Source organism: Pristiophorus japonicus, chromosome 10, assembly GCF_044704955.1.
Source record: "Pristiophorus japonicus isolate sPriJap1 chromosome 10, sPriJap1.hap1, whole genome shotgun sequence".
Lineage (NCBI taxonomy): Eukaryota > Metazoa > Chordata > Chondrichthyes > Pristiophoridae > Pristiophorus > Pristiophorus japonicus.
In genome coordinates this window covers 60,387,459-60,408,925 of record NC_091986.1, presented here as the reverse complement: position 1 = coordinate 60,408,925, position 21,467 = coordinate 60,387,459, and the positions used below count along the sequence as shown (strand labels likewise).

General features: G+C 42.8%; 1 protein-coding gene across 1 annotated transcript; it reads left to right on the top strand.

The window, feature by feature from the left end:
• The first annotated feature begins 14,509 nt into the window (after window positions 1-14,509).
• On the top strand, window positions 14,510-15,622 carry LOC139274594 (dual specificity tyrosine-phosphorylation-regulated kinase 2-like). Its single transcript, XM_070891274.1, has one exon. The coding sequence runs from the start codon at window positions 14,510-14,512 to the stop codon at window positions 15,620-15,622; it is 1,113 nt and encodes a 370-aa protein (XP_070747375.1).
• Window positions 15,623-21,467: the final 5,845 nt, after the last annotated feature.

Here is a 21,467-nt window from a genome sequence, read left to right as displayed (position 1 = left end):
CTATTCAGCCAGTTTTCAGTTTCCTCGTTATTTAGAGAAAAAGAGTCATTGTTTTATCCTCTCCTTGAAAAATTAAAAGAGTTACAACTTTGTAATTCTGATTTACATTGTCTTGTTTCTTTTTCTTTCTGCCTTTCTATAGATTTTTGAATATCTTTATTTCAATGGTGAGTGCCGATGAGTGATGACATCATTGGGTGAGGGTCGCCTGGCTCAGAGGAGTTACTGCAGCCAACGGTATGATGAAGCGGACATCAGTCGGTGCATTCATCGACTCGAAGGTGCTTCAGTGATCTTATCACACCAATCACATACAAGTTAAGACAACACCTGTGCATAGCTTGGATCAGTGGGGTAAATTTTCTAAGACCCCATGTCACCAGCAGGGCTTTGTGTGCAGCGAGGAGACTGATTGCAAAATCGTAGGTGCACTGGCTGCAATTTTCTGCCTGTTGAAAAAAATCAGCGAACTTGTGATTTTCCAACAAGTCATCTGCTCGCACTACATATCACCATGTCAGTGATAAGGGATCTCAGAAAATTTCCATCAATAATCTTTCAAGTTCATCATCACTTACCACATAACAGAAGTATTATAATTTCTTTCTGATTGATTACGGTGCCACATTGCATTAAAGTTTGCTCAGTGTGGTTTCTTCAAAAGGAATAAAAGATTTTAAAATAGATTAACTTTAAACTGGAATTATAGCTGCCCTTCTTAACAACTAATACAAAGTATTTTCCTCTCTCTAATTTGCAGCTCTACTTCTCTGCCCATTTGGCTTTTATAATTGTATTTGTGTTCATTTAAATCAGCAACACACATAGTTTGGAGTTCAGTTTCCATTTCCCACCGTATTTCTTATTGAGTCCCGAGGAGAGGAACGGGTAGGGAAAGCACATACATTTTAACACAAAAGTAAAATACTGCAGATGCTGGAATCTGAAATAAAAACAGAAAATGCTGGAAATCTCAGCATCTGTGGAGAGAGAAACAGAGTTATGTTTCAGGTTGAAGACTCTTCATCAGAACTGACAATAGTTTGAAATATAACAGATTCTTAAGTAAGTGCTGGGGCCCTGAAAAGGGGGTGGGGGAGGTGGGGGGGGAAAGAACAAAAAGGAAGGTATGTGATAGGGTGGAAGGCAGAAAAAATTTGAGAGACAAAGGGGTTTAATTGAGATGGTAATAGCACAAATTAGGAAACAAAAGGTGAGTCTAGAGGGTGTGAATGGCAGAATGATTACCAGCTGCCATGTAAAACAGAGCGAAACAAATTAAAAATAAAGAGGGGAGGGGAGTTTTTGTTAAAAAAGAAAACGAGGAAAGGGAACAAAATGTGGGCAGAGGTTATGGTCTGAAATTGTTGAACTCGATGTTGAGTCCGGAAGGCTGTAAAGGGCCTAAACGAAAGATGAGGTGCTGTTCCTTGAGCTTGCATTGAGCTTCATTGGAACAGTGCAAGAGGCTGAGGACGGAGAGGTCAGAATGGGAATGGAGCGGAGAATTAAAGTCACAGGTGACCGGAAGCTCGGGGTCACCTTGCGGACTGAACGGAGATGTTCTGCAAAGTGGTCACCCAATCTGCATTTGGTCTTCCCAATGTAGAGGAGACCACATCGTGAGCAGCGAATACAGCATAGTAAATTGAAAGAAGTACACGTAAATCACTGTTTCGCCTGGAAGGAGTGTTTGGGGCCCTGGACAGTGGGAAGGGAGGAGGTAAAAGGGCAGGTGTTGCATCTCCTGCACTTGCACGGGAAGGTGCTATGGGAAGGTGAGGGGGTGCTGGGGTGACTGCGGAATGGACCAGGGTCTTGCAGAGGGGGCGGTCTCTTTGGAATGCTGAGAGGGGAGGGGAGGGGAAGATATGATTGGTGGTGGGATCACGCTGGAGATGGCGGAAATGGCGTAGGATGATCCGTTGAGCATAGAGGCTGGTGGGGTGAAAGGGGAATTCTGTCATGGTTCTGAGAGGGAGGGGAAGGGGTGAGATCAGAGGTGCAGGAAATAGAACAGACACAGTTGAGGGCCATGTTAACCATGAGGAAAAAGGAAGACATGTCAGAGGCACTCGTGCAGAAGGTGACATCATCAGAGCAGATGCGACGGAGACGGAGAAACTGGAAGAATGGAATAGAGTCCTTACAGGAAGTGGGGTGGGAGGACGTGTAGTCCAGGTAGCTGTGGGAGTCAGTGGGCTTATAGTGAATGTTTGTCAATACTCTATCCCCAGAAATTGAGACAGAGATGTCGAGGAAGGGAAGGGAAGAGTCGGAAATGGACCTTGTGAAGGTGAAAGAAGGGTGGAAATTGGATGCAAAGTGAATTACATTTTCTAGTTCAGGACGAGAGCAGGAAACTCATTTTAACTTGTGTCTAGATATCGAGTTAATGGGCTTTGTCATCTTACAAAAAAGCCCCTTGAATTCTGTGCTTTATACCTGGCACACAGAGAGGACTATCTGGGTCTGCATCATGTAGAAGTAGATGACCAGTGGAATCGCAGGCAGGTACTAAGCACTTGTCTCCAATAGCACAGTGGTGTTCAAGCTTTTCAGTGTGGGAGATATTGACCTACCCTAACTTCTGAAAGACCTTGTCAGCTGCTGAAGAGTGCTACCATTGCAGGCATCTTTTGCAACCGAAATTACTTTGAAGTAATTCAGCAATACAGAATAATAGGGAGATCTGATCACCCACAAAGATCGAGTGAGCTCACAGACCTCCTGGCTCCCCTCACAGACTCCTAGGATGCAGAGACTCCAGTTTAAAACCTATTCCATGAAACATTACTTGATACTAATTAGGAAGTTTTGATGTATAATTAATGTAAAAATAAACATTGATTTATGCATAACAATGGGAAAATCAATCACTTGGAATGTAAAAACCCATGCTGAGTAATTTTAGTTCAAATAGTTTGTAAAGTTTTGAATTCTTTCCGGTTTACAGAAACAACTATGTGCAGGCCTCAAGAGAAAACATTGCATTTGGCCGATGTGCTGCATGGAGTTCATGTGCCCCGCCATCTCGCTCTTGGGGGTTTCCTTTTTGGCAAATAATATGTGTGTCTCTTTCAGGGTCAATATTCTTCTATATGTGCAAAATGCTGTAGCTCATACAATGGAAGTGGTTGCAAAATTTTTTTAAAGACACTAACGGTCCAGTAGATTTCTGACATGTGAACGTGTGTCTTTTTCTTGTGGGGTCTGGCAGTCCCGTAGAGATGTCATCAATCACATCACCTGTCAAGAGAGCACTGCCCACTCCAGACAATCCCAGGCAGTGGGGACTGGAACTCTGAACTCTGGGTTGGCATCGGGGGATACTCATATCCAATGGCACGGGATAAGAACAAGGGCATCATTATGAATATAATTGTTCCAGTGACGGTACATGTTGAGGCTAATTTTCTGATTGTGTGCCCCTAGCCTGGCACCTTGCTCATTTGAAGCAGATATCAGAGAAATCATGTTCAAGCACTTCCCACTTCCCATTAATCATAATGAACAGAAAACCATGGGCCGAATACATGCATTTTTTCTGATGCACGCTCCCAGTACTGGGAGAAAATAATTGGAAAATTTGCCTTCCTGTGTTTTGGGACATAGAAACATAGAAGATAGGTGCAGGAGTAGGCCATTTGGCCCTTCGAGTCTGCACCGCCATTCAATAAGATCATGGCTAATCATTCCCTCAGTACCCCTTTCCTGCTTTCTCTCCATATCCCTTGATCCCCTTAGCCGTAAGGGCCATATCTAACTCCCTCTTGAATATATCCAATTAACTGGCATCAACAACTCTCTGCGGCAGGGAATTCCACAGGTTAACAATTCTCTAAGTGAAGAAGTTTCTCCTCATCTCAGTCCTAAATGGCTTACAACTTATCCTAAGACTGTGTCCCCTGGTTCTGGAGTTCCCCAACATCGGGAACATTCTACCCGCATCTAACCTGTCCCGTCCCGTCAGAATCTTATATGTTTCTGTGAGATCCCCTCTCATCTTTCTAAACTCCAATGTATAAAGGCCCAGTTGATCCAGTCTCTCCTCATATGTCAGTCCTGCCATTCCGGGAATCAGTCTGATGAACCTTCGCTGCACTCCCTCAATAGCAAGAACGTCCTTCCTCAGATTAGGAGACCAAAACTGAACACAATATTCCAGGTGAGGCCTCACCAAGGCCCTGTACAACTGCAGTAAGACCTCCCTGCTTCTATACTCAAATCCTCTAGCTATGAAGGCCAACTTACCATTTGCCTTCTTCACCGCCTGCTGTATCTGTATGCCCACTTTCAATGACTGATGAACCATAACATCCAGGTCTCGTTGCACCTCCCATTTTCCTAATCTGCCGCCATTCAGATAATATTCTGTCTTCGCGTTTTTGCCCCCAAAGTGGATATCCTCACGTTTATCCACATTATACTGCATCTGCTATGCTTTTGCCCACTCACCTAACCTGTCCAAGTCGACCTGCAGCCTCCTAGCGTCCCTCTCACAGCTCACACCGCCATCCAGTTTAGTGTCATCCGCAAACTTGGAGATATTACACTCAATTCCTTCATCCAAATCATTGATGTATATTGTAAAGATCTGCGGTCCCAGCACTGAGCCCTGCGGCATTCTACTAGTCACTAGTTTCCATTCCGAAAAGGATGCATTTATCCCGACTCTCTGCTTCCTGTCTGCCAACCAGTTCTCTATCCACATCAGTATATTACCCCCAATACCATGTGCTTTGATTTTGCACACCAATCTCTTGTGTGGGACCTTGTCAAATGGCTTTTGAAAGTCCAAATACACCACATCCACTGGTTCTCCCTTGTCCACTCTACTAGTTAAATCCTCAAAAAATTCCAGAAGATTTGTCAAGCATGATTTCCCCTTCATAAATCCATGCTGACTTGGACCGTTCCTGTCACTACTTTCCAAATGCACTGCTATTTCATCCTTAATAATTGATTCCAACATTTTCCCCACCACTGATGTTAGGCTAACCTGTCTATAATTACCCGTTTTTTCTCTCCCTCCTTTTTTAAAAAGTGGTGTTACGTTAGCTACCCTCCAGTCCATAGCTATTTCATCCTTAATAATTGATTCCAACATTTTCCCCACTACTGATGATGTCAGAATTACTGTTTTCTCTCTCTCTCCTTTTTTAAAAAGTGGTGTTACATTAGCTACCCTCCAGTCCATAGGTACTAATCCAGAGTCGATAGACTGCTGGAAAATGATCACCAATGCATCCACTATTTCTAGGGCCACTTCCTGAAGTACTCTGGGATGCAGACTATTAAGCCCCGGGGATTTATCAGCCTTCAATCCCATCAATTTCCCGAACACAATTTCCCGCCTACTAAGGATATCCTTCAGTTCCTCCTTCTCACTAGACCCTCAGTCCCCTAGTACTTCCGAAAGGTTATTTGTGTCTTCCTTCATGAAGACAGAACCAAAGTATTTGTTCAATTGGTCTGCCATTTCTTTGTTCCTCATTATAAATTCATCTGAATCAGAATGCAAGGGACCTACGTTTGTCTTCACTAATATTTTTCTCTTCACATATCTATAGAAGCTTTTGTAGTCAGTTTTTATGTTCCCGGCAAGCTTCTTCTCGTTCTCTATTTTCCCCCTCTGAATTAAACCCTTTGTCCTCCTCTGCTGAATTCTAAATTTCTCCCAGTCGTCAGGTTTGTTGCTTTTTCTGACCAATTTATATGCCTCTTCCTTGGATTTAACACTATCCTTAATTTCCCTTGTTAGCCATGGTTGAGCCACCTTCACCATTTTATTTTTACTCCAGACAGGGATGTACAATTGCTGAAGTTCATCCATGTGATCTTTAAATGTTTGCCATTGCCTATCCACTGTCAACCCTTTAAGTATCATTTGCCAGTCTATTCTAGCCAATTCACGCCTCAAACCATCGAAGTTACCTTTCCTTAAGTTCAGGATCCTAGTTTCTGAATTAACTGTGTCACTTTCCATCTTAATACAGAATTCTACCATGTTATGGTTACTCTTCCCCAAGGGGCCTCGCACAACAAGATTGCTAATTAGTCCTTTCTCATTACACATCACCCAGTCTAGGATGGCCAGCTCCCTAGCTGGTTCCTCAACATATTGGTCTAGAAAATCATCCCTAAATACACTCCAGGAAATCCTCCTCCACCACATTGCTACCAGTTTGGTTAGCCCAATCTATATGTAGATTAAAGTCACCCATGGTAACTGCTGTACCTTTATTGCACACATCCCTAATTTCTTCTTTGATGCTGTCCTCAACCTCACTACTACTGTTTGGAGGTCTGTACACAACTCCCACTAGCGTTTTCTGCCCCTTGGTATTCCACAGCTCCATCCATACCGATTCCACATCATCCAAACTAATGTCTTTTCTTACTATTGCATTAATTTCCTCTTTAACCAGCAATGCCACCCCGCCTCCTTTTCCTTTCTGTCTATCCTTCCTAACTGTTGAATACCCCTGGATGTTGAGTTCCCAGCCTTGGTCACCCTGGAGCCATGTCTCTGTGATGCCAATTACATCATACCCTTTAACTGCTATCTGCGCAGTTAATTCGTCCACCTTATTCCGAATACTCCTCGCATTGAGGCACAGAGTTTTCAGGCTTGTGTTTCTAACACACTTTGCCCCTTTAGAATTTTGGTGTAATGTGGCCTTTTTTGCTTTTTGCCTTAGGTTTCTCTGCCCTCCACTTTTACTTTTCTTCTTTCTATCTTTTGCTTCTGCCCCATTCTACTTCCCTCTGTCTCCCTGCATAGGTTCCCATCCCCCTGCCATATTAGTTTAACTTCTCCCCAACAACACTAGCAAACACTCCCCCCCCCCCCTAGGACATTGGTTCCGGTCCTGCCCAGGTGCAGACCGTCCGGTTTGTACTGGTCCCACCTCCCCCAGATCTGGTTCCAATGTCTCAGGAATTTGAATCCCTCCATTGTGCACCATTCCTCAAGCCACGTATTCATCTGAGCTATCCTGCGATTCCTACTCTGACTAGCATGTGGCACTGACAGAGTGCCATTACTGCTTTTGAGAATATAATTTCATGCATTATGTAAGAAATTTTTCTGAGCGGTAATGAACGGAAGCCCAGTGCCCAAGCCCGTACCCCAACAAAGAATGAATACCTTCAGGAGATGAAGGGAGATTATAACATTTGACTATAAGAATTTGTAAGCCTGTGTTATCCTATGAAGAGTACTCAGTCTTTTTAAGCAATTCACTAAAACAGTACTGCCAAAGTGAACACTTGCCCAAATAGTTCATGTTTGTTCTCAGATATAGCAGTTCATATCTTCTGAAAACTGTACTGTGGTTACTCCAAACTGCAACAATAACCAGCATCTATGCAGTGTCTTTAGCATAGAAAAATGTTCCAATATATAAATAATGTTCATTAATTTTGTTCAGATAAGTTTTTCGCACCCATTTTTCATCAATTCAAACCTAAGCCCCAGAGTTAAACATTGTTTTCTAAAAAAAAAACAGAAAATGCTGGAAATACTCAGCAAGTCAGGCAGCATCTGTGGAGAGAGAAACTGAGTTAATGGGCCCAATTTTGGCCATGACTTGCATCAATTTTTTTGGAGTAAATTGATTTTTCTGACGTAAGTTTAAAAAACCCCATTTTCTCCAATAAACTTGCTCCAGAGTAACTTTTAGTTCGGTACGATTTTTTTAGTTCAGTTCTTTTTTCAAAGGGGGGCGTTCCCAGACACTTACGCCTGTTTTGGCCAGCTGACACTTAACCAAATTGACTTAGGTCAGCGTATGTGGCCAGCTCTGAAAAACTTTGTGGGCAGTTATGAAATCGGCTCATGTAAGTAAGTAAGGACCTGCACCCAAGCACCAAGCAGCAAACATTCCAAATAAAAGTTAAAATAATGAAATAAAAATAAAGAACTCAGGTAAACAATTAATTAACAATTAAATATTTGAAGTAAATGCTATCTTGGGCTTGGGAAAGCAGCGGGCTGGCCTGTACGGGAGTCCATTCAGTATGGGATAGGGGCGGTCGGCAAAGACGCATCGGGAGGCTTGCGGTGGGGGGGGGGGGTTTGGGGGAAGGGAGAGGAAAGGCTGGGCTCCATGGCATCGGGAGGGAGGAAGAGGAAAGACAGGGCTTGACGGCATCGGAAGGAGGGAGAGGAATGGCTGGGCTTGACGACATCTCGGGTGGGTTCTGGCAGCCTGGGCTGCATTCAGACGTGGGCGACCATTCGGCCATGGCTAGGGGTGGTGAACATTGGGTCCTGCTGACAGCTTGCAGGACACACTGGGAGGGTAAGGAGTATGCGTGCAGACTCCACTGTGCATGCGGACAGCTGCCAGCAGTGTTTTCAGTGCAGGGCTGTAGTTCCGCGCCCCCACTCCACCATGGATGCCGCGCCAGAGCCCGGGACACTCGGCAGAAGGGCCAGGATACTAAGAACATTTTTTGCCGCCCTTTCCAGCGCACAAAGTTGGCACATAAAGGGTCAGTGCGCCAAAAAAACGGGTTGACCAAAATTGGGCCCACTGTTTCAGGATGAAGACCTTTCGTCAGAACTGGAAAAAGTTAGAGATGTAACAGTATTTTGAGCAAGTGTAGGGGCAGGGAATGTCTGGATGGGAGGCAAGAACAAAAGGGAAGGTGATAATAGAAGAGATTAAGAGACAAAAGGGATGATGGTGCAAGGCAAAAGGAGATGGTAATGGGACAAGTTAAGAAACAAAAGACAATCATTCCAAGTGAAACAACGATTTACTTGTACTTCTTTCAATTTAGTATACTGTGTTCGCTGCTCACGATGTGGTCTCCTCTACATTGGGGAGACCAATCTCAGATTGGGTGACCACTTTGCAGAACACCTTCATTCAGTCCGTGAGCATGACCCCGACCTTCCAGTGGCCTGTCACTTTAATTCTCTGCTCGGTTAGCCTGACATCAGTAGTGGGGAAAATGTTGGAATCAATTATTAAAGATGAAATAGCAGCACATTTGGAAAGCAGTGAATGATTGGTCCAAGTCAGAATAGATTTATGAAAGGGAAATCATGCTTGACAAATCTTTTAGAATTTTTTGAGGATGTAACTAGTAGAGTGGACAAGGGAGAACCAGTGGATGTGGTATATTTGGACTTTCAAAAGGCTTTTGACAAGGTCCCACACAAGAGATTGGTGTGCAAAATTAAAGCACATGGTATTGGGGGTAATATATTGATGTGGATAGGGAACTGGTTGACAGACAGGAAGCAGAGAGTCGGGATCCTTTTCAGAATGGCAGGCAGTGACTAGTGGGGTGCCGCAGGGCTTAGTGCTGGGACTCCAGCTATTTACAATATACATCAATGATTTAGAGGAAGGAATTGAGTGTAATATCTCCAAGTTTGCAGATGACACTAAGCTGGGTGGTGGTATGAGCTGTGAGGAGGTTGCTAAGAGGCTGCAGGGTGACTTGGACAGGTTAGGTGAGCGGGCAGATGCAGTGTAATGTGGATAAATGTGAGGTTATCCACTTTTGGGGCAAAAACATGAAGGTAGAATATTATCTGAATGGCGGCAGTTTAGGAAAAGGGGAGGTGCAATGAGACCTGGGTGTCATGGTACATCAATCATTGAAAGTTGGCATGCAGATACGGCATGCAGGTACAGCAGGCGGTGAAGAAGGCAAATGGCATGTTGGCCTTCATAGGTAGGGGATTTGAGTATAGGAGCAGGGAAGTCTTACTGCAGTTGTACAGGGCCTTGGTGAGGCCTCACCTGGAATATGTGTTCAGTTTTGGTCTCCTAATCTGAGGAAGGATGTTCTTGCTATTGAGGGAGTACAGCGAAGGTTCACCAGACTGATTTCTGGGGTGGCTTGACTGACATATGAGGAGAGACTGGATCGACTGGGCCTGTATTCACTGGAGTTTAGAAGAATGAGAGGGGATCTCATAGAAACATATAAAATTCTGACGGGACTGGACAGGTTAGATGCAGGAAGAATGTTCCCAATGTTGGGGAAGTCCAGAACCAGGGGTCACAGTCTAAGGATAAGGGGTAAACCAGTTAGGACTGAGATGAGGAGAAACTTCTTCACTCAGAGAGTTGTTAACCTGTGGAATTCTCTACCGCAGAGAGTTGTTGATGCCAGTTCATTGGATATATTCAAGAGGGAGTTAGATATGGCCCTTACGGCTAAAGGGATCGAGGGGTATGGAGAGAAAGCAGGAAAGGGGTACTGAGGTGAATGATCAGTCATGATCTTATTGAATGGTGGTGCGGGCTCGAAGGGCCGAATGGCCTACTCCTGCACCTATTTTCCATGTTTCTATTCTCTGATCTCTCCATCCTCAGCCTCTTGCACTGTTCCAATGAAGCTCAACATAAGCTCAAGGAACAGCACCTCATCTTTCGTTTAGGCACTTTATAACCTTCTGGACTCAACATCGAGTTCAACAATTTCAAATCATAACCTCTGTCGCTACTTTTTTTCTATTTTTCTGTTTTTTCTCTTTCCCACGGCAGGTGTTGATGATTCTGCTATTTCCGTTTGCACCCTATCAAGACTCATCCTTTGTTTCCACAAATGCTGCCTGACCTGCTGAGTATTTCCAGTATTTTCTGTTTTTATTTCAGATTCCAACAGTATTTTGCTTTTGTATTGTTTTTTGAAATACTGCTATTCCTTTCCCCAAAACAGGTGAAACCCTGATCACACGGATTAAAATCACCCAATTACTGAAGGTCATAATTTTAAAAGCTCCATTTAATCTGCACCATATTAGGTGGAACAGAGAAGCAAAGCTTCTAAGCTTTTGTATTGTGATGTTATCCTATCTTAACTATGTGATTTTATTGGGTTTTCATTGTAATGGTGATCCTTTATTTCAATGTGAAGGGTACCAGAAAATCTGTATAATTTGCTATATCTGATACACTGCCATCATAATTTCATTGATGCTATAGGTCAGTCACATATTTATTCTTTTATGTTAAAAAAAATCTGTACTTTTTGATCTGTTTTCTCATGCAAGACACATTTTATCAACATAAGGTGTTTCAACTTTAATCAGTATCAGTTACAGAGACTGACAGGGTGGAAGATCTAAATTAATCCATTAACTAGTTTTGACCTTTTCTCAGCTGTCAACAAGCACCATGTTAATGCAGGCACAAAAACAGACCAGGAACATTAATGATCATGCAAAGAATAGGACAACTGAGTCTGTAAACATGAGTGAGTGTTCTTCGGGGCAGGAAGCAAGGGAGATCATGCGGCAATTTAGCATCCAAAAGAAGTTTAGTGCTGAGTAATGAAGACAAGAAAATGATTGCCACCATCAGTTTCCTGGCACCAAGTAAAAGAAACATTAGCGGTGAATTTCTTCAGGGCATCTTCTTCTCCGCTGTCATAGCTTTGGTGGAAATTTGGCGGAGACCCCATTTACGTTTGCGAATAGGATTTACACGTGTAAATGGGATTTACGGTGGAGGAGAGAGGGAGACCGCGAGAGAATTAACCCCTAATAATGCTGAGAATATAAATAGTGATTTCACAACCTCTTTAATTGCAGTAAAAATATAAACATTCCCTTAAGGTGTCTTACATTTATCATAATTTTTATTTGCATCCTTGACTGAAGGAAACTGGAATCAGATCCAAATCAGAGAAATGGGATGTATGTCCCTTCTCTCTGCTGGCTAGCCTTAACCTAGTTCCCAGTGGATAAAAATTCACACCACGAAACTGTCTATAATTGAGCAGCTTTTCTCAGGGATGCCACACGTATGGCTGGTGTACATCATAGTGAAATCGCACTGCTGCATTAGCAGTGCTTATCTGTGGCTTTGAGATGATGGCATTTTGTGGGTGTAGTATAGAGGAAGCTTTGTCTTGTACCCAGCCAGTGCTTTACCAGACCTGATAAAAAGCTAAACGGTTCTTTTGCTCAGCAAGAGATATTTGTCACTTTGAAAATCATAAAAGTAAACAATTTTTTTTCAAAAAACAAGACTATATAGATAAGCACGTGGTTTATCAGATTATAGTAAATCAAAGCTCCGTGGAGCTACATGAACAAACTGCTTGGAAATCTTCATAAGAAATTTTGGAGCACATTAACCAGCCTGAATAAGGTGAAAAAAACACCATCTATTGCTTACCCAGGACAGAGATTAGAAGCCATGTTGCACAGCATGGATCTGACAGGTATAATTGGAAGACTCACCATTACATCTGCCAGCAGGTTAGACACTTGTCAGATCAAGCACGGTGTAATGAGTTAGTAATGTGACACAGTGGTTTTCAACATGCTATTCATCTAAAGTATGATGTGAGGTGGATAATACCGTGGGGCAGGAGCAGGTATCAGACAGTAACCAAATCTTATTTGTTGAAGGACTTAATGACCCTGGAGGATGAGAATCAAGAGGGACACACGTCTACATTAGATAACTCGTTATGGGCCTTTCACATAAATTTCCAGGGTGGGTAGGATGATTATACACATTAGCAGATCATTTTACCCTAATTGAAATATGCTGTTCCTACTGTCTGTTGTACTCTCATACTCAAGTATTGATACCTGTATCAGGTTGAGAGTACCATCACAAACTAGTCCTATGAAGCAGCAGACACATGCTGTTTGCTTATACAGTCTCCAATGCTGGAAAAAAATAAAGTTGAGAACATTTTCAAGGTAATGGATGTGAGTGCAGGGCATGCTTTTCCATTTTTACCATCAAATGTTAGCATCAAGCACTCCCTAATCAGGTATGTTTTTAATTGATGCAGAGTAAACCTCACTTTTCCCTGCCACAAGAAAATGCCTTAACCTAGTCTATATATACCAATCTAGAAAACTAGCAAAAGTTGACACTGGTCCTAACTTAAGAAAACTCTTTACATGTGAAAGCAAGTTGTTAACTTTGTAACTTAAGTGGTAGGTATATCCACGTGGTGATTGGCAAGGCCTTTACACTGCTGGAAAAATAAGTGTCCACTGGTGATTTTGGGAGATTTTTATGAGTTTCCTGGGTTAGAACATTTGCTTATTGGAATAGTGCTTGGTGTAAAGCTTGTGTAAAATGGGTGTAATCTGCTGGGATATATGAGAATTAGAGTGCTGCCATTCTGCCTGTAGATTGCAGCAATTGGATGGGGGAGCAGCAGTTAAGTAAGGGACAGTGCTTGACTCGCTTACCTGACAGTCAGCTAGCTTGACCGCATGCCTCATGAATGTTTTGTGCCATTTTGCAAAAATGTGTACCGCAGGAGCAGCTGGCACCTGCAGTCAAACAAAACAATTAGCACAGAAAATGCCACAGTTTCAAAGTCTGACCTGCAAGCTCTCCTTGATGAAATTGAGATTAGGGGTTATCAGCTGTGGGTGTCTGTGGCAGGAAACCTGCCAGAAGTATCACTCATGCTATGTGGAGGGAGGTAGCACTAGCACGGAGTCACAGGTGGGACAGATAGTCGTTGAGGGAAAGGGTTGGTGGGACAGATTTGCCGCATGCTCTTTCCACTGCCTGCGCTTGATTTCTGCATGGTCTCGGCAATGAGACTCAAGGTGCTCAGCGCCCTCCCGGATGCACTTCCTCCACTTAGGGGGGGTCTTTGGCCAGGGACTCCCAGGTGTTGATGAGAATGTTGCACTTTATCAGGGAGGCTTTGAGGGTGTCCTTGTAAAGTTTCCTCTGCCCACCTTTGGCTTGTTTGTCGTGAAGGAGTTCCGAGTAGAGCGCTTGCTTTGGGAGTCTCGTGTCTGACATGCGGACAATGTGGCCTGCCCAGCAGAGCTGATCAAGTGTAGTCAGTGCTTCAATGCTGGGGATGTTGGCCTGGTTGAGGATGCTAATGTTGGTGCATCTGTCCTCCCAGGGGATTTGTAGGATCTTGCGGAGACATCGTTGGTGGTATTTCTCCAGCGACTTGAGGTGTCTACATTGTCCATGTCTCTGAGCCATACAGGAGGGTGGGTATTACTACAGTCCTGTAGACCATGAGCTTGGTGGTAGATTTGAGGGCCTGGTCTTCGAACACTCTTTTCCTTAGGCGACCGAAGGCTGCACTGGCGCACTGGAGGCTGTGTTGAATCTCGTCATCAATGTCTGCTCTTGTTGATAAGGGGCACCCGAGATATGGGAAATGGTTCACATTGTCCAGGGCCGCGCCATGGATCTTGATGACTGGGGGCAGTGCTGTGCGGCGAGGACAGGCTGGTGGAGGACCTTAGTCTTCAAAAACAAAAGTAACAGCTGTACAACTAACTCTCATAATGCATTCTGTTTGGCGGGGTAGGGGTGAACTAACTCGGGATCTCACATCATAATTACCCATCTTTCCTAAAAGCAAGTATTTGCATGAACAGTCCTAACTCCCTTTCTCCACCTTAACAGGCTGATACCACCACATCTCTTACTCCAGTTCTCTCATATCACTTGGCACACACTCCTCAACTGCCAGCCTTCCACTAATTGACTTTTAGTCTCGTTGCAGCAGAAAATGGCGCACAATGCCTGCGAAAGGCAGGCCGCCGGATGGGATATCCCCAACCTTAAACACCTCATGCCCGACGAGGAAAAGACCATTGAGCTCATGTCATGGGAGATGGAAAGGTCATGGGCTGGAGCATCTGAGGAAGCAAGATAAGGACAACATCATGAATGTCATCCATATCTATGAGAGTTTTTCCTTCCATAACCACATCTGTATGACCTTTGAACTATTCAGCATGAACCTCTATGAACTCATCAAAAAGAATAAGTTCCAAGGATTCAGTCTGCCCTTGGTCCGTAAATTTGCACACTCCATCCTGCAGTGCCTTGATGCTTTGCATAAGAGCCATGTCATCCATTGTGACTTGAAGCCTGAGAACATCCTGTTGAAGCAACAGGGCCGTAGTGGAGTTAAAGTGATTGACTTTGGGTCCAGCTGCTATGACCATCAAAGAATTTACACATACATTCAATCACGTTTTTACCGAGCTCCTGAGGTGATTCTCGGAGCACGGTATGGGATGTCTATTGATATGTGGAGTTTGGGATGCATTCTTGCTGAACTGCTGACTGGACATCCACTGCTACCAGGGGAAGATGAGGGAGATCAGCTAGCTTGCATGATGGAATTGTTAGGAATGCCATCTAAACTACTGCTGGAATTTTCCAAAAGGGCCAAAATGTTCATCAGTTCTAAGGGTTACCCTAGATATTCTTCGGTTGTAACACTTCCTGATGGGACTGTGCATTTAAATGGTGGACGATCTCGGAGAGGAAAAAATCGAGGTCCCCCTGGTCAACGGGACTGGACCAGCGCTCTAAAGGGCTGCGACGACCAATCCTTCATTGACTTCCTGAAACACTGCCTGGAGTGGGATCCTGCCTTACGCATGACACCAGCACAGGCCTTAAGGCACCCTTGGCTGCGAAGACGTCTGCCAAAGCCTCCAATGAATGACAAAACAACATTTGTAAAACGCATGTCAACAAGCCCGACTGCTCTCTTGGACGCAGTGGCTAAACTACCTCCTACTTCTGCCAGCATTGCCAACAAGCTGAGATCCAATCAAAATAATGATCCCAATCGCAACATGACTCAGACAACTGTACTGCCAAAGCTGGTCAGTTGATTGGAAACTTGAAGAAAGTAATTACTGTTACTCAGTCAGAATATGAATTCGTGTGGCATGCGGTATACAGGGAACACAATTTCTTCCTTTCTACATTCCAATGTGACTTGAGCCAACAGGTCTTTAATTATTACAAGGCTGTAAGTCTGCACTGAGCATGCTCCAGGACTACTGGGCAGCACCTGCCTGGCCACACTGTACACATCGGTTTACACTGTTCAATGACACAAACTATCCATCGACATTCACAGTAAAGCAGTTGGGCTAGATGCACAAATTAAAAGGTGTTCTTTGATTGGATAATTATTTATTTTATATCAGTAGAACCCCACACAGAAATAGCTGTGTGGTACTCCTTTGCTCCCCACATATTTGAAGGCCAAAAGTGTCCTTGTATTTACTGATGAAACTGCTGTGAACAAAAGTGGCTTTAACCCATTCACTTTCTAAAATAAAATAACCAAGGAAGACTATATTCATTTAAAAGATTCTCACTTAACAATGGATTTGGCCTGTTAGTTATTGTACTTTCACCTTAGTTAGGATCTATACTTCCATTGGAAACTGAATATTAGCTGGCAGTCTAAAGCGGACATTTATATGTATTGGAAGAGAGGTAGCAGTGTCCAGGCACATAGGGGGAATGAGCTAAGGGTTGCTGATTCCATTGGTTTGTCTGAGGTGCTGTGTTAATATATATGCAGAGATACCACTGTCTAGGTGCATTTGCAAATGAACAGCAACTCCATAGCATTGTGGTGATTTTTCTTAGTGACAAAGCTGCCAATGTCAAAAAGCATAGGTAGTTCACCTCGATTTTTTAACAATTGAGGAGTGATAATTTGCCATTTATATTTTGAGTTTGTGTCCAGGATATTTTATTGCATCAGTTCCTGTTTTATGAAGGTATATGATACATTAAAGGAGTTTGCAGAAAGGAACTATCATTGGTACAGCTCAGATAGAGAAATACAAATCAGTTTATTTATTTGTATGCTATTTTATATTTTTGCCTCTTTCTCTTTTTTAGTCCCTTGTGCTATGTAATTTTCAAACTAAAAGGACAGGCAGGTAACCTGGCCGAGGACAATGGCACCCTACAAGCAGCAAACTGAGAAGTGTCTGAGGTGATCTTCTCTCCAATTTCCCATCCTTCCCTCTGGGAGCAGTGCCTGCACATGTGAGACTTTGAGCTTACCAAGTGGGAAATCAAAGGAACTTACCCATGCCTTGCTATTCTAAGACACGTTTTGAAGCTTCAACACACCACAACACTGTGCTGTCACAGTAAGTAGTGTCTAAAACCCCAAGTACCACACACAATTCAGAATTTTCTTCAATATGCAGTAACAGAAACCTACTGTAGGGTCCACATTTTAAAAGATCCCATAAAGGTAAGGACCCCTATTGATGTGCCAGGTAGAATTGTACACGGTTTTGTCTTGTAGCCTATTTAGCACATTTTAGGAGATGGCACTTTTGGAGAGGATCATTGGGAGGTTGGATTAAGCAGTTGTGCATGTGGTCAGACCATCCTATTTTTCCAGTTATTAGTAACAAGAAAATCAGGAGAGTTGTGAATGGGTTCACTACCTCTGTTGCTGATTGTTTGATCTGTCGTCCATCAAACAAGGCTGTGCGCCAGGTACACGATCTCATAAAATTTACCCCTTATAGCTGATAATCCAGTTTTGCTCATTATAAATGCACAGTTAATTTGAATATCATAGCTGTTCCCACAAACAATGACAACTTACTGAAACATTCATTGCACTCACCAGGCAAAACGAAATAGACCTTGTTGTTTAGTTGGATAACGTATTCGTGGAAATTTCTGACCGCAATTCCAGTGGGGAGCTTTGCTAACCAGGAGCACCTATAAGAAATTATTGTAATGTATGCGCTCCACATGATGGTCAGAAAATCAGATGCAACACACACCCAAATTTCTGCTAGCTGTGCTGGTGATCGGGATCCTGCTGGCAGTGTAAAGTGGGAAAGGTCACCCATTTCCTTTAATAATGTCCCTTTAATAGGGAAGAGGATACAATCAACGAGGAATTTTTTTCCTGATTGCTATCCAGTGACCCCTGCCTGGAAGTGCATGTATGTGTGGGGATGTCAGATGGGGATATCATTGGGCTTTCCTGCTATCAGACCCCAACTAAGGGCAAGGCAATCTAGGCATGCCTCTAGGGAAGAGAAAGAAAGGGTTACAGTTTGACATTTTTGTGAGACTTGCTGTAGTTTAGAATGTACTCGTGCCTTTTCTTTGGGCAAGTTGAGGTCCTGACATGGTCTCCCAAGGTAATGATAAATTTGTATTTACATAAGATGTTGAGGCCGAAAATATGTGGGTCTGCAATTGTAATGTAGGCACCGAGGTATGCCTGCTGTGAGCCTCCGTTGCTGACCCCGGAAAAATATCCAGGATCGGGGGAGGCTTCCTCAGTTCAATAAAATCGCAGGACAGGAGAATATATTTGAACAAGGCAGAAGGGGTAAAAAAAATAGCAAGTGTCAGCTAATGTCCTGCGACCCAGATTCTATAACCAGACCACTGATTTATGGCCCCAATTTTAACTCCCCTGGCCTGGCAGAAACTGGGTGGAGGAGCAGTTAAAATGAAGGCAACAACTGGCCCCTCCTCTGCTTCCTGCCATGTCTTAATGCAAAGCTGTGCTTTTAAGCAGGCAAGAAGGACACCTGCAGGAAGGCAGCAGGCTCCTACTCCAAATATGATGTCTTTGGGACTTGATCTGAGTGGAGAAGCAGTGACGTCTTCCATGTCAGGCCAAAATAGCTGGGAGCTGAATCGTGAGCCAGAAGAGGCCAAGCAAGGCATTTTATTTTATTTTAGATTACCTTGTGGACAAAAGGAGGAGGTGTGCTCCTCCAGGCCTCAGAAGGAAGCCTTGGGCATCCCTTGCCTCAGACTCCCCCTCTCCCCCTCAATCGAATCCAGATCCCCCTCCCCTCTATAGCCCTGCCTATATCTATTAACTTGGATGGGCTGAGCCACTGCAATCTTCTGCACTTTTTGGCATCATCATCACCAAACTTCCATATAATTTCTTTTGTGCCTATGTCTAAATCATTTATATAAATAGAAAACTATTGAGGTTCCAACACAATTTCATGAGCACACCACTCCTGTTCTATCAAAAAATACATTTACCCCTATTTTTTGTGCCCTAGCCATCCCCCTATCCATATGGATGCATTCCATTTAGTACGATGTACCTACATTTTTGTCGCAAGTCTTTTACGTGCATTTGCATTCACAACAAAATAGATGAATTAATAGCACAGAAATAAATGGGTTTGTTCTAATAGCCATTACGGAGATGTGGTGACCAAGGTTGGGAACTAAATATCCAGGAAATTTGACTTTTAGAATAGGTAGGCAAAATGAAAAAAGTGTGTGTCAGGGTGGGGGGGGGGAGGGCAGCAGTAGCCCTGATAATAAAAGGATGGGATAAAAACAGTGGAGAGCAAGCTTATTAGCTCAGAAAATCAAGATGAAGAATCAGTTTGGACAGACTAAGAAATAACAAGGGACAGAAAACACTGGTAGGAGTAGTTTATAGGTTCCCTAACAGTAGTTGTAGTATTGGGCAGAGTATAAATCAGGAAATTAGAGGTGCATTTAAAAGTGTAATACACTAATCATAGGGGAACGTTAATTTTCATTTAGACTGGGCAAACCAAATTTGCAATGGAATGCATTCAAGATAGTTTTCTAGATTAGTATGTTGAGCAACCAACTTGGGAACACACTATTGTAGATCTAGTATTGTGCAATGAGACAGGGTTAATGAATAGCCTTGTAGTAAAGGAGCCTCAGGGGAAGGGTGATCATAATATGACAGAATTTTATATTGAGTTTGAGAGTGATTTAGTTTAATACAAAACTAGGGCCTTAAATCTGAACAAAGTAAACTACGTAGATATGAGGGACAAGTTGGCTAAGGCAAATTGGGAAGCTAGATTAAAAGATATGATTGTAGATAAGCAGAGGCAAACATTTAAAGAAATAATTCATAAGTCACAATGAATATACATTCTCTTCAGGAACAAAAGCCCCATAGGAAAAGTGGTCCAACCGTGGCTAACCAGAGAAGTTAAAGATGGTATTTGATTAAAGAAAGAGGCTTATAATGTTGCCAAAAAGAATAGTAAGCCTGAGGATTTGGAGGATTTTAGATTATAGCAAAAGATGACCAAGAAATTGATAAAGAGAGAGAAAACAGAATATGAGAGTAAACTAGCAAGAAACATAAAAACAAATTGTAAAAGCTTCTATAGGTATGTAAAAAGGAAGAGATTAGCAAAAGTAAACATGGGTCCCTTCGAGGGAGACAGGAGAAATTATAATGGGGAATAAGGAAATGGCAGAGACATTAAACAAATACTTTTTATCTGTCTTTTCTATAGAAGGCACAAAAACATTCCAGAAATAGTCGGGAAACAAGGGTCTAGTGAGAATGAGGAACTTAAAGAAATAAGTATTAGTAAAGAAATAGCATTGGAGAAATTAAAGGGACTAAAAGCCAACAAATCCCCTGGACCTGATGGCCTCCATCCTAGGGTTTTAAAACAGGTGGCTACAGAGATAGTAGATGCATTGGTTTTGATCTTCCAAAATTCCCTAGATTTTAGAATGGTCCCCGCAGATTGGAAGGTATTAAACATAGCCCTGCTATATAAGAAGGGAGGGAGAGAGAAAACAGGGAACTACAGGCCAGTTAGCCTGACATTAGTAGTAGGGAAAGTGCTGGAATCTATTATTAGGGACGTGGCAACAGGACACTTAGAAAATCACAATATGATTGGGCAGATTCAACACGGATTTATGAAAGGACAAATGTGTTTGACAAATCTAATAGATTTGTTTTGAGGTTGTAACTAATAGGGTAGATAAGGGGGAACGAGTGGATGTAGTGTTTTTGGATTCGCAAAAAGCATTTAAAAAGGTGCCACACAAGAGATTATTACACAAAATGAGGGCTTATGGGATTAGGGGTAATATATTTGCGAGGATTGGTTAATGGAGAGAAAACATAGTGTAGGACTTAACACTTCATTTTCAGTTTGGCGGGCTGTAACTAATGGAGTACCACAAAGATCAGTGCTTGGGCCTCAGCTATTTACAATCTATATCAATTACTTAGATGAGGGGACCGAATGTAATGCATTTAAGTTTACTTACGATACAAAACTGGGTGGAAAAGTCAGCTATGATGATCCAAAGGGGTCGAGACAGGTTAAGTGATTGGGAAAGAACGTGGCAGGTGGAATATAATGTGGAGAAATGTAAAGTTATTCACTTTGGTAAGAAAAATAGAAAAGCAGAGTATGTTTTAAATGGTGAGAGATTGGGAAATGTTGGTGTTCAGAGGGACCTGAGTGTCCTTGTACACAAATCACATAAAGTTAGCATGCAGGTACAGCAAGCAATTAGCAAAGCAAATGGCATCTTAACATTTATTACAAAGGGATTGGAATATAAGAATAAAGAAGTTTTACTGCAATTATATAGGGCTTTGATGAGACCACACCTGAAAGACTCTGTACAGCTTTGGTCTTCTTACATAAGAAAGGATATACTTTCCTTAAAGGACGTGCAACAAAGATTCACCAGACTGATTCCTGGGATGAGGGGATTGTCCTACGAGGAGAGATTGAGTAGATTAGGCCTATATCCCCTAGAATTTAGACGAATGAGAGGTGATCTCAATGAAACATAAACATCTTACAAGGCTGAGAGGATGTTTCCCCTGGCTGGGGATTCTAGAACTAGGAGTCACAGTCTCAGAATAAAGGGTCAGCCATTTAGGACTGA